Here is a 13,435-nt window from a genome sequence, read left to right as displayed (position 1 = left end):
AAGCACGCTTCTAAAGGTTCAATCTTGGACCTTTTACTCCCCCAAATTAACTGACCCTAGGAGGGTCTCCTGGTGACCTGAGGGAAATGGGAAAATTAAGTTATGCTGTCGCTTTGCAGAAAGCTCCCAAATCCAGGCTGCAGCGTTCCAGTCCATCACTAGGTGGCAGCACAGACTTCCAGTTCTCTGGCATCCCAAATTTCGAACCCGGATACCTGGGACGCGGCTTGCCTTCCTAGAGTTAGCCAACCATTTACCCATACAAGAAAATATTTGCGGCTCAGGGTTGAAAGAGGAAGTCTTGGGTGCTCCCTGAGGTTGGCGGTTTTCTTGCAGACGTTTCATCACGACCCAACCAGGTAACATCACTTGGCTAGCCCTGATGACGGGTCATGAAATGTCCGCAAGGAAACCACCAAGCACAGAGATCGCAAAGGAGCAAACAACATTTCACTGAATAAAAGAATACCAGCGTCGGGAGGGGTCTTGGGGGTCTCCAGCAGGAGCCCCTATACTCTCCTGGACAAAGGGCTGTCCACTCTTTCCTGGAAAACCTCTCCAGTGACGGAGCACCCACAATTGAGAGAAAAGCTGGTCTCTCTCTCTCTCTCTCTCTCTCTCTCTCTCTCTCTCTCTCCATCCACCCACTCACCCACCCACCCACCCATCTATCTACCTACCTATCTCAGTGTATCATTCATCTAATAGAATCACAGTGCAGAAGGGACCTTAGAGGTCTTCTAGTCCAGCCCCCTGCTCAAGCAGAAGACCCGATACCATTTCAGACATGGGCCAGGTCCAGTCTCTTCTTTAAAATCTCCAGTGATAGAACACCCACAACTTCTGAAGGCAACTGTTCAACTGGGAATAGAATAGAATAGAATAGAATAGAATAGAATAGAATAGAATAGAATAGAATAGAATAGAATAGAATAGAAAAGAACAGAATAGGGAGGAATGGAATGGAATGGAATGGAATGGAATAGAATAGAAAAATAATAGAAAAGAATAGAGAATAGGATAATATAGGAATAGAATAGAATAGAATAGAAAATAGGATGGAATGGAATGGAATGGAATGGAATGGAATGGAATGGAATAGAATAGAATAGAATAGAATAGAATAGAATAGAATAGAATAGAATAGAATAGAATAGAATAGAATAGAGAGGAATGGAATGGAATGGAATGGAATGGAATGGAATGGAATAGAATAGAATAGAATAGAATAGAATAGAATAGAAAATAGGATGGAATGGAATAGAATAACAGAGCTGGAAGAGGGACCTTGGAGGTCTTCTAGTCCAACCCTCTGCTCAAACAGGAGAACCTGCACCTTTCCAGGTAGGCACCCGTGTCCAGTCTCTTCTTAAAAACCGCCAGTGATGGAGCACCCTCGACTTCTGAAGGCCAGGTACCCCCCACTGATATCAAGTTCCTTTCCTGTCCACCTTTTGTCCCTTGACGAACCTCTGCCAAAGTTCTCCAGATCTTTCCAGGACTGTCCCCGGGGCACCTCCTCCACCCGCCCCCAAACTTGGCCCGTCTAGCCAGCTCACCTGGGCTTCCTGGAGCTGCGCGAGTGCCCCGATTTGTAGGAGTACCCCGAATATTGTGATTCGTTGTCCATGTTGTCTGAGCGCCGAGCCTTGTAGCGATCCACGTTGATGGCCTTGGACCCTGGGACGGCCACCAAGGCGGCCGCGGCCTCCTTCAGAGTGGGCTTCTTGAGGCCGAGGGGCACCTTCAGAAAGTCAACTTTCACCTTGAAGGACTCTATTTTGATCGGCTGGCTGGGCACACGCTAGAAGAAAAGAGGCGCACCTGTACAGGAGGGAAAGCAGGACAGGTTAGTGCCTCTCATCCTCCTATCCAGCGAAGAGTCCAGAGGACAACTTAAGAGGAGGAAAAGCTGATGGCGAACCTATGGCACGCGTGTCACAGGTCGCATTGCAGAGCCATTTGTGCCGGCACTTAAACTGCAGCCAAACTTAACCTGAGCACGCGTGGCCCTCACAGCTGATTTTCGTGCAGTTTGAGGCCTTTTTCGGTCTCCCAAAGGCTTGAGGAAGGCTTCTGCAGGCTTCTGCAAGCTTTGCAGGCCGAAAACTAGGCCCGTTTCATCACTTCCCGTTTTTCCGAAAATACCGGAAGTGACGAAACGGGCCTAGTTTTCAACCTGCAAAGCCTTCCTCAAGCCTCTTGGAGGCTGAAAAGGACCCCCCAAAAGCCGAAAATCAGCTGTGAGGCGCATGCATGTAAGGGGGCGGCGGCGGGGTATGTGTGGATGGGGGCACACGAACGTACAATTTTTGGCACAGGAGTCCAAAAAGGTTAGCCACCACTGGATTAGGAGGTAACATTGGTTACCAGGCAGGTTGGAGAGCCTGGATTTGCTGGCTGAGGAATTCTGGGAGTTGAACTCCACCAATCATAAAGCTGCCAAGGTTGGAGAGCCCTGGAGTAGAACATCAGCAGCTCAGGGAAGGGGAAGCTGCAGCCTTCTGCCCTGAGAAACTAGCTTTCTGCACGCAGGGGTTTCTAACGCACGTTTGGTGCACATAATAACTTCACACGTTCTGGAGAATACAGGTAGTTAGAAATAGAGGTACAGATGAACAGAGTTGAAAGGGACCTAGTAGGTCACCTAGTCCAACCCGCCCACCCCGTCCAAGCGGAGACCCTACACCATTCCTGACAAGGGGCAGTCCAGTCTGTTCCTCAAAGCTTCCAGTGATGAAGCTCTCACAACCTCTGAAGGCAACTCCTGTTCCACTGGGGGGGGGGTGAGTCCCCATTCGCGGCCTTCTCAGCTGGCTTCCGACAACCAACATCAATGGGGAGCCGGATTCATTTAACGACGGTGTGATTCACTTAACAACTGCAGTGATTTGCTTAGCAAGCAGGGCCAAAAGGTCGTAAAACCAGGCTGAACCACCCCTTCGCATAACAGAAATGCTGGCCTCAAACGTGGCGATAGACCGAGGGCTACCTTAGCTGCGTGATGCTATTTCGTTTCTCCAAAAGCTCCCCCCTGTGAATCCCAGGTGGCCTTTCCTAACCCCACACCTGCTTTTCCAAAGGAAAAAGGGGGTGATTTCCCCAGAATTTCCCTCTTCCAAGGACTCCCGCAGCTCCCTAGACACAGAAGGCCTGTCTGTAGGAATACTCAAATCATCCAGGTCAAAGGGGCTTTTTCCAAAAGGCTGATGGACTTTTCTTTGTTTTCCCTTGAAAAATGTTCCGCTTCTCATTTGAGAAGCTTCTTCCGTTTTTTCTTCCTCAGCTTCACTTCAGAATTGAAGAAGCTTCTCGGATGAGAAGCAAAATGTTCTTTCTTTCTTTTTCTTTCTTTCTTTCTTTCTTTCTTTCTTTCTTTCTTTCTTTCTTTCTTTCTTTCTTTCTTTCTTTCTTTCCTTCCTTCCTTCTTTCTTTCCTTCCTTCCTCCCTCTTTTCCTTTTCTTTCTTTCTTTCTTTCTTTCTTTCTTTCTTTCTTTCTTTCTTTCTTTCTTTCTTCCTTCCTTCCCTTCCTTCCTTCCTTTCTCTTTCCTTCCTTCCTTCCTCCTTTTTCTTTCTTTCTTCCTTCCTTCCTTCCTTCCTAATTTTTAATTTTTTCATCAAACAAAAAAACCCCAATGTCTACATAAATAGTGTGTCATCTGGGTAGTTAATTGTAAGAAATAATAGTCATAATAGTTAACAATAATACCCATAAACATTAATAACTCCACGCCAACTCAGAAATTTCAAACTGCCCAACGAGCTGCTAATAGTTCTACGGAGGAATTATTGAGTTTTTCATCTGCACCTCTATAAATGTCTGGTTCGGTTCTGCAACCCAACAGGACAGACACAGACTTCAGAGAGTAATTAGGACTGCAGAAAAAATTGTTACTATCAACCTGCCTTCCATGGAGGACCTGTATACTGCAAGAGCCAAAAAGGGGGCTGTGAAAATATCTACAGACCCCTCACATCCTGGATATATAAACTGTTTCAACTCCTTCCGTCAAAACGACACTGAAGAGCCCTGCACAGCAGAACAACTAGACACGAGGACAGTTTTTTCCCAAACACCATCACTCTGCTAAACAAATCATTCCCTCAACACTGTCCAACTATTTACTAAGTCTGCACTACTATTACTGTTAATCTTCTCATCCCTCCTTATCATCCATCCCCTCCCACTTGTGACTGCATGACTGTAACTTTGCCGCTTGTATCCTTACGATTTATATTCGCTGTTTCCTAGTATGATTTGATCGCTTATTGTACCCTATGACTATCATTAAATGATGATTATTCTTGACTCTTGACGGATGTCTCTTTTCTTTTATGTACACTGAGAGTATTTGCACCAAGACAACTTCCTTGTGTGTCCAATTACACTTGGCCAATAAGGAATTATATTCTATTCTCTTCTCTTCTGTTCTATTCTATCCATTTCTGCACATTCTAATATTTTTTTTATTACATTTTCCTCTGAAGGGATCTCTTCTGTTTTTCCACTGTTGTGCAAACACAATTCTAACTGCTGTTAACACATGTAAATTTAAATAAGTATTCCCTTTATTGTATTTCTTCTGGCAAGACACCCAGCAAGAATATTTCTGGCTTTAGATCTAGGTGCTGGCTTTACCGATTTTTCCAACCATGTATGTATTTTTGTCCAATTTCTTTTTTGCTTTTGGGCATGTCCACCACATGCGATAATACGAACCAGGAGGCTGGTTGCACTTCCAACATACAGCAGACGTGTCTTTAAACATCTTTGCCAATCTTGCCGGCGGAAAGTGCCAAAGAAGCGAAACATTTTCAAGTGGGGAAAAAAACCCAAGGAATTACAGCTGCCTTTTTGGAAAAGCCCATTTCAGACAGCTTTGGAGGACAATTAAGCACCTTTTCAACATCTCTGCCTGTTTGGTGCAGTGAAAAACTGAATTCCTTCAGGGAATGGAGAACTTCTCCAGCAGGTTTCCAGGGCAGGGATCCAGAACACCACGTGGTTGTCTTCACTGGGATCAAGCAGAGATATTCACATGAACCCCCTTGGCTGCCTGGTCACATGCATGCGGTAAAATTTAGTATTTATAAATATGGGAGTGCAAAGACTTTCACGCTCCACCCAGGAGAATTTCACCCAAACCCTCTTCTTTTCACAACTAATTTCTGAATTCACTTCTCCAATTGTTCAATTAACTTCTTTTAACGACCCCATCAATCCCTTGCAGAGTGGAATCCGGGCAAATGAATGGAGCTAGCGGAGTGTTTTAAGGGCCGGATGCCCTTCCTGTCACCAGTGTGGAGTTCTGTTCAGCAGATATACTCATGGTGCCCAGGGAGAGAAATATCTGCCTCTAACCTAGGATCGAACTCACGGCCTCCTGATTTTGAGTCGAGAGCTCCAATGGTCCAATGTGGGAATCTTAATTCCAAAACAAAATAACAACAGAATTAAGGCGACCTTGGAGGTTTTCTAATCCAGCCCCTGCTCAAGCAGGAGACCCTAGTTTGCTGTTATAATATTGTTTCCCTGAAAATACGACCTACCCTGAAAGTAAGTCCTAGCCTGATTTTTACACATGCGCCCAATATAAGCCCTACCCCCCCCAAAAAAATAAGCCCTAATTAAGATCCCGCCCACTCCAAAGCGCACAGGTAAAAATTAAGCTAGGGTGGAGATGGACAAGTGTAGCCAGGCCTCGCACACCCCAACACCTGCCTTGCCGGCCCATTTTTTCCGCAGCCAGCAAGGCTGGCAAGACTTTCCTGAAGGCCTCCGGAGCTGGATAACAAAGCTCTGGATCGATCCGACTGCAGAGGCCTTCAGAAAAGCCTTGCCAGACAAGAAGTAGTAGTTGCTGAAGGCCTCTGACAGCTAAAAGGAGGCCGGGGCAAACGCACACGAGTGAGATTAGTCAGTGGAAGAACTTCTCCCCAAAAATAAGACCTGGTGCCTTTTTGGGTGGCAAAAAAAATAGTAAGACAGGGCCTTATTTTTTGGGGGGGGGACACAGTAGCCACAGCACTACATATTAAGGCAGGCCTAAACAAATTCCCTGCACACTTTCATTCTCGTTTATCCTAGCAGAGAAGCTACACTCCGGTTCAGACATGAGCATAGACTCAGGGCAAGTGTTGTCCAGCCACAAGGACCAACCGGCCACCTTCCCGGTGGAAGAGAGGACCTGGGGCTGGGCCTTGGTGGTGGAAGAGGACAAGGAATGGACCAAGCAAGAGGCAGAAAACATCCTGGCCAGGATTTGGCTAGGAGAAACTTCTAGGTGCCAAAATTTCACCCAGAACTCCACGCACCACCACCACCACCCTCCTTGGAGATCTCTCCACGGGGAGAACCACTAAGCGTAGCTGATGTGCTCCTGAAGGACCTCCTCTCCTCCATGTTCAGCGCCTGAGAGCAAGAGAGGGAGAAGCCAACTGGGAGATGGTTCACCCCCTGCTCCTCTACAGGCAAGGCTGGAGCTCACTCTGCTGCAGGGCGCCAGGAGTCTGTCAGAACAAGTTGGACACCACCGCTCCGGAAAGAAGCTGACATGGCAAAACGCTCCAATCCTTCCCCCAAGGGAAAGTCCCAGATCCGGTTCTCCTGGGGGGTGGGGGTGGGGGGTGGAAGAGGTTGAGGGGCAGGGCAAATTCTTGGCACCACCAAGTCCCGGGCGAAGGTGGCTTCGAGACTGCCAAGGGGAGATCCAGCAGGGTCCCCCCTCCATTTCTTTCTCCTCCATTACAGCACTGCCTAGATATGGCGCTTGGGAGATTTCAGCGCCTTCTTGACAAAAGGAACAAACCTACTTTAATAAGGACAAAGGAGAGGTGCAAGAACGCAGGCCAGGAGGGACAAGGCTGAATGAAAGACTGTTTCGGCATTCGGCATACACATTTTTGCAGAGTAAATAGTAAATAGTCCCCAACGTGGTGGGATTCAACTTTACTACCGGTTCTGTGGGCATGGTTTGGTGGGCATGGCAGGGGAAGGATCCTGCAAAATCTCCAGTCAGAGGCGGGATTTGCCGGTTCTCTGAACTACTCAAAATTTCCGCTACCGGTTCTCCAGAACTGGTCAGAACTGGAATACCCACCTTTGGTCCCAAAACTTGGCAACTTTTTAAGACTTGTGGACTTCAATTCCCAGAATTCTCCAGCCAGCAAAGCTTTGCTGGCTGGAGAATTCTGGGAATTGAAAGTCCACAAGTCTTATAAGTTGCCAACTTTGGAGACCTCTGAGCTAAGGGATATCTAGACACCTTTTTAAGAAAATACAAAGATATATATATATATTTTATTAATTTTAATTTATTTATTTACAATATAATAAAAATAAGAATAAACATAAGTTTAAATATAAGAAATAGGTACGAATAAATTGGCACAATAGGACAGGGATGGTAGGCACAACAGATATAAACTAAATGTTAACCACTCCAAACTCGATTGCTGGAAGTACGATTTCAGCAAGAGTGTTCAATATCCGGAACTCACTACCTGATTCTGTTGTCACCTGCTCAAACCCCCACTCCTTTAACCTCAAACTATCCACTATTGACCTCACCCCGATCCTAAATGGGAGAGAGAGGGAGGGAGGGAGGGAGGGAGGGAGGGAGGGAGAGAAGGAAAGAGGGAGGAAGGGAGAGTGTGCAAGAGAGAGAGGGACGGACGACAGAGACCCATTTCCCACAGAAAGCACCGGGAGCCACAAAACCTGGGTAGGCGTGGCCTGAGTAGGGGGGGCTGTCATGTGACTGGGTGGGAGTAACATTGAGTTGACCACGCCCACCCAGGTTTTGGGCTCCCGGTTGAGTGTTGAAGGTTGCAGACCCCTGACTCAGGCCAATGGCTGGAGAAGCTGCCTTCCGACGTCAGCCCTGGCTCGAAGGAGGGGATCGTGGTGCTGCCCGGAGAGAAGTTGTATCGCCCAATAATTTTATTCTGGAAGAAGACTCAGTGGTTCCTTCAAACACCTGAAGCTCCTTCTGAAGTCCACTGATGGCGGCTACACGAATGGCTGCAAGGACTTTCTGCACCATTTGGAGAACAAAACAGCTTCACAGACACTCGTCTATCTCCTAATGCCGTGATGGCGAGCCTGTGGCACCCATGCCGGAAGTGGCACGCAGAGCCGTCGTCCCAGCTCAGTTCCACTATGCATGAGCGCACACGCCTCCCACCAGCCAGCCGATTCTCGGGTATCTGCCGTGCATGCGTGGGGCGCATGCGGGAGACACGTGTGTGGTCGTGCGTGGGGGGAGTTGTGCGTGCATGCGCAGGGGAGCGAGGGAGCATGGGGGGTTGCACATGCATTGCATTATGGGTGAAGACACCCATGCACGCACATGCATGAGCAATTTCGGCACGTGGCGGTGAAGTTAGTCATCCCTGTCCTTTTTTTTTTTGTTTAGTAAAATTTTATTTCAGTTTTCCACATTTTAAAAACATCTCTTTTTAGTGAACAGCATGATTCCAGGTTTACATACAAATATGACCATAATTACCCATTCATCTTTCGCATTCAACTTCATATTTTACCAATACTTTATTTTCTATTATTACATTTTTCCCAAATACTTTTCTCCTATTTAAATCACAAATAACTCTCATATCTTCATAATCCTTGTACTTTTGTACTTTTATCTGTCAGATTTGCAATTTCACCGTATGTTCTTATTTCATCATTCCACAAATTCTAATTTAATTCAAACATATCAATAGAATTCCCCCCCCCCCATCACTGTCCTAATGTTTGGCCAACGTTCCATGAACGGCAAGGCACTAACGGCGAGAAGCCACAATGAAATCCAGGGAAGCAAAATAGGAGCAAACGGATGCCAGGCACGGATAACACGGACAAGATGTTCTACCCCTCCTTCCCCAAATACTAGGAACCAGGGTCTTCCTCCCCGCCAAACTCAGGGGTCCACAAGGTTGGAGACCCCTGATGACCCAACAAAACTGCCTCCTGGAACAATCAGAGCAGGCAAACCAACATTTTTGGGGACTCAGCGTTGTAAATTCTGCTTGGAATCTGCTCCCAGGCGTGATGTTGGCCACCAACTTGGCTAGTTTCAAAAAAGGGTGGAATCCCTTGTTATTAAGCTATTAGTCTAGATGGTGCTGCTGCACCTGCCTCCGAAGGCGCCTGCTGGAGATCTAGCAGGCTTCCTGGTGCAGCTGGATGGCCCAGGGGTCCCATCCAGCAGGGCATGGCATATACAATCATGGAACCCTAGCGCTGGAAGATAAACTTGGAGGTCTTCTAGTCTAGCTCCGTAGCCACGATCATAGAATCACAGGTCTAGAAGGGACCTTGGAGGTCTTCTAGTCTAGCTCCATAGCCATGATCATAGAATCACAGATCTAGAAGGGACCTTGGAGGTCTTCTAGTCCAGCTCCATAGCCAAGATCATAGAACCCTAGGGCTGGAAGGGACCTTGGAGAGCTTCTAGTAACCCCCTGCCCAAGATTGTAGAATAAGCTAGAAGGGCTTTGGAGGCCTTCTAGTCCATCGCCTTGCCCAAGATCATAGAACCACAGAACAACAGGGCTAGAGAGACCTTGTAGGTCTTCATAACCGGAACCGGAAGAAGCTACACCCCACCCCCAATATCACAGAATCATAATGTCAGGCTGGAAGGGACACTGGAGGTCTTCTAGACTAGCTTTACAGCCAAGGTGATAGACTCACCGGACTGGAAGGGACTTTAGAGATCTTCTATTAGCCCCCTGCCCAAGATCATAGAATCGTAGAATCAAAAGGCTAGAAGGGACTTTGGAGGCCTTCTTGCCCAAGATCATAGAATCACAGTATCAAAAGGCTGGAAGAGACATTACAGGTTTTCTAGTAAGCCCCAAGGTCATACAATCATAGAATCCTAGGGCTGGGCGGGACCTTGGAGGTCTTCTAGTCCAACCCCTGTCCCAGATGGGATCTCCTTGCCTGCGGGCTTTAGAGAGACGGTGAAAGAAGGACATCAACACAGTGCTTTGCAAACTGCACCGCTCAGCCATGGAAGTTCTGCTCCCTATTAAAGTCCTATGGCGAGGATCGCCTGGATTTATGAAACCGTCCTAGAGACAGGCCGCCACGCTACACCAAGTGGGTCATGCAGCCAACCTGTCATCCAGGGCAGGTGGCAGCTCCGCCAGCCATGCAGGGATGGCACCCAGCTGCTGCTTATATTAGCAGCGCTCCCTTAACATCTGCCAGGCTCCAGGACTTCCAAGCACAGGTGTCTACCTGGGCAAGGTGGGAACTGCTCAGCCTCCTCCTCCTTCCACCTGCAGGCCACCTTCCCTGCATCCACCTGGTTTTTGGAGCTCTCTGAAACTCCTAGAGCCGTCTCCCCACCACACCCTGCAGTGCGAGGACAATTTCACAGCCCTCCCCTGTGGCCACCAGTGTGAAAACGATTTCAGTGCTTTGCACATGGCCCAGAAGGGACGGCCATTTTGGAAGGTGGGACATCAAAAATGTTGAACCTCTGGCTTGGATAGCAGCCCAAATCGGCTTTGCGGGGTTGAAGCCCCACACCTTCACACAACCCAAGGAACGCCCAATTAAGCCAACAGGACGAAGCTACAAGCCTACCAAGGATAGTTTAGAAGCAAGGCAGGGACAGAGGAGGGCTTTTTTTCGAGCCGGCTGGAGAATTCTGGGAATTGAAGTCCACCCAATCTTAAAGTGACCGCGGCTGAGAGAAAAGTGTCCTAGACTTTGGTTTGGATGAGCGACCAGACTTCCTTACCCCCAAAGTCTAGACTCCACTGGTCAAATCACAACATTAATATGCTGGCTTTATTCACCCCAACCATTTAAATGCTAATTATTGTCCATCACACGTTTCTTTCCCCAAACCCAGAGTTCCCCCCGCCTTTCCCCTTCCCCCTTTGCAAGAAAGACCCTAACCCTGTAAGCCTCCCTTGAATGCTTCTCTTCAAAGGAAGAGCATAGTTTGTGAATGATAAAGCACCGATTGCATCAGGTGCATATTTCTCTCTCTCTCTCCTCTCTCTTTTCTCTCTGTCTGTAGTCTGGTTCTCTCTCTCTCTGTCTGTCTTTTTCTCTTTTTTCTCTCTCTCCTCCTCCTCTTCTCTTTCTCTCTCTCTCTCTCCCTCTTTCTCTTTCCCTCTCCTTTCTCCTCTTCTCTCTCTCCTCTTTCTGTTTCCCTCTCCTCTCTTTCCTCTTTCTCCTCTTCTCTCTTCTCTTTCACTCACTCTCTCTCCCTCTTTCTCTTTCCCTCTCCTCTTTCCTCTCTTTCTCCTCTTCTCTCTACTCTTTCACTCTCTTTCCCTCTCCTCTCTTTCCTCTTTCTCCTCTTCTCTCTTTCTTTTCTTTCTCTTCTCTCCCTCCCTCCCTTCCTCCCTCTCCCTCTTTCTCCCTCTCCCATTCCGTTTCCAGAGAACAAGAAAGCTTCCTTGGAAGAGCTTTACGAAAGACTGGGGACCGAGGGGGGGGTCTTGAAGGAAAGGCAGCCAAGTGTCCTCAATGTGCAATCAACCTTGAGGCTCAGATCACGGAGAGGAACATGTCCCATGCATGTCTTTCCAAAAGCCAACTAGACATTTCTTGGTGCGTTTTTTTTCTCTCTGAAAATGCTCACACACACACACAAAAAAAAAACATTAGAAAAGCTTCTTGGATGACAAGCGAAATGTTTTCAAGGGGGAAACCCCCCCCAGAAAACTCCAGTTCCCTTCTTGAAAAAGCACCTTTGGGACAACCGTGACCTGGATGGCTGAGAATATCCACAAAGGTGACCATGCTTGTGTTGAGTTGAAGGCCAGCTAGCAAGGGGAGAAACCGGCTTGCCAGTGAAGATGTGGTGTGACGTGCAGGAGGCCCTCATACCACAGCTTAGTACCCAGGAAAAGACCATGAATGGTAGATGTTGGCATAGGGCAAGGGTCTTCATACTTGGCAAGTTTAAGACTTGTGGACTTCAACTCCCAGAATTCCTGAGCTAACGTGACTGGAGGGGGAGGAATTCTGGGAGTTGAAGTCCACAAGTCTTAAAGCTGTCCAGTTTGAAGACCCCTGATCTATCACCTCTCCCTCTCTCTCTCTCTCTCCTCCCCCCGTACCTACCTATTTACCTATCTAGCTATCATCTATCAACCTACCTACCTACCTACCCACCCATCTACCTACCTACCTACCTATCATCTATCTATCATCTTTCGCAAGGGTCTTCAAACTTGGCAAGTTTAAAACTTGTGGACTTCTACTCTCAGAATTCCTGAGCTAACATGACTGGAGGAGGAGGAATTCTGGGAGTTGAAGTCCACAAGTCTTAAAGCTGTCCAGTTTGAAGGCCCCTGTTCAAAGGCATCGCAAGCAATTCCGCCAATCTGAACCTCCCCTGCTCAAGAGGACCATAGGTCTGCTAAAATTGAAATTAACCTGTTGTCTGAGTCAGCAATTTCTCAGCCTTGCTGCTTGAAGTGGGGTGGACCTTAACGCCTGGAATTCCATGCTGGCTGGGAAATTCTGGGAGTTGAAGTCGACCCTTCAAAGTGACCACAGTCCGCTCTAAATCATCCAGAGATTCGGAAGTCCTCAACACTCAGTCTATTTTGGAGCTACCTTTTCCCACCAGGTTCTTCTCTCCAAAAAGTGAGAGATCTGTTCGAATCTCCAGCCACACTTGCAGCAGAGAAAGGCAACAGGGCAAATCTAACAGAGGAAAGATATAAAGTGTTTGGGCCGTTCAAAGGTCGCGGTGGCCAGAGACATATTCTCCATCTTGGTTGAAGCTCTCGTGACCATCCCTGTCCGCTGATGTGCAGGCCACCAAGAACATCTGATCTTCTCCAGCTGGACCTCTCCTGGAGAAACCAGAGGCGAAACCTGGCCCAAACCCTCAACTACCATCTGCTCCAAAATGGTCTGGTGTACCCAGAGATACGACAATAACGATTAAGGTGCTGGTTCTGAATTTTTGAAGCGTCTTCCTGCTCACCCCAAATTGACGCTCCCTGGCGTCAAATATACAACATAGAACAACAGAGTTGGAAGGGGTCTTAGAGGTCTTCTAGTCCAACCCCTTGCTCCAGCAGGTAATCATCCTAGACCAGGAGTCTCCAACCTTGGCAACTTTAAGACTTGTGGACTTTAACTCCCAGGGAGTTGAAGTCCACAAGTATTCTGCCCCAAGCCTTGTTCAAATCAAACAAACACAAAGTATGTATAAAAGCAAACCTTTTTTAATGTGGCGCTGTGAATTCTGTGCATTCACCACCAAGAGTCATTCAATACTAATTGTCCCAGATAAGAGCCAGCTCTTTCAAGGTTGCGAAAGGCTGCCAAGAACAAAAGACTATTTGCAGGTAAATATCCAGTGTCAGAAATTTCCAAAAACAAACCGGAGTAAGCAGGACTTCAACGAGGACTCTGAGTAGAAAGAACTTCTTTGCTTCCTGC

General features: G+C 47.5%; 1 protein-coding gene across 1 annotated transcript in view; it reads right to left on the bottom strand.

Annotated features, from left to right (window-relative positions):
- The window catches only part of VANGL2 (VANGL planar cell polarity protein 2), a 46,458-nt gene that overhangs the window by 14,014 nt on the left and 19,009 nt on the right, over positions 1-13,435 (bottom strand). Inside the window, exon 3 of the mRNA XM_087913835.1 lies at positions 1,560-1,824. Within this exon, the coding sequence (XP_087769961.1) occupies positions 1,560-1,630 (71 nt within the window). The 5' untranslated portion in view covers positions 1,631-1,824. The remainder of the gene's footprint in view (positions 1-1,559; positions 1,825-13,435) is intronic.

This window comes from Pseudonaja textilis, chromosome 16 (assembly GCF_049901715.1).
Source record: "Pseudonaja textilis isolate UNSWEBS1 chromosome 16, rPseTex1.2, whole genome shotgun sequence".
NCBI lineage: Eukaryota > Metazoa > Chordata > Lepidosauria > Squamata > Elapidae > Pseudonaja > Pseudonaja textilis.
This window is presented reverse-complemented; position numbering and strand designations above follow the sequence as displayed.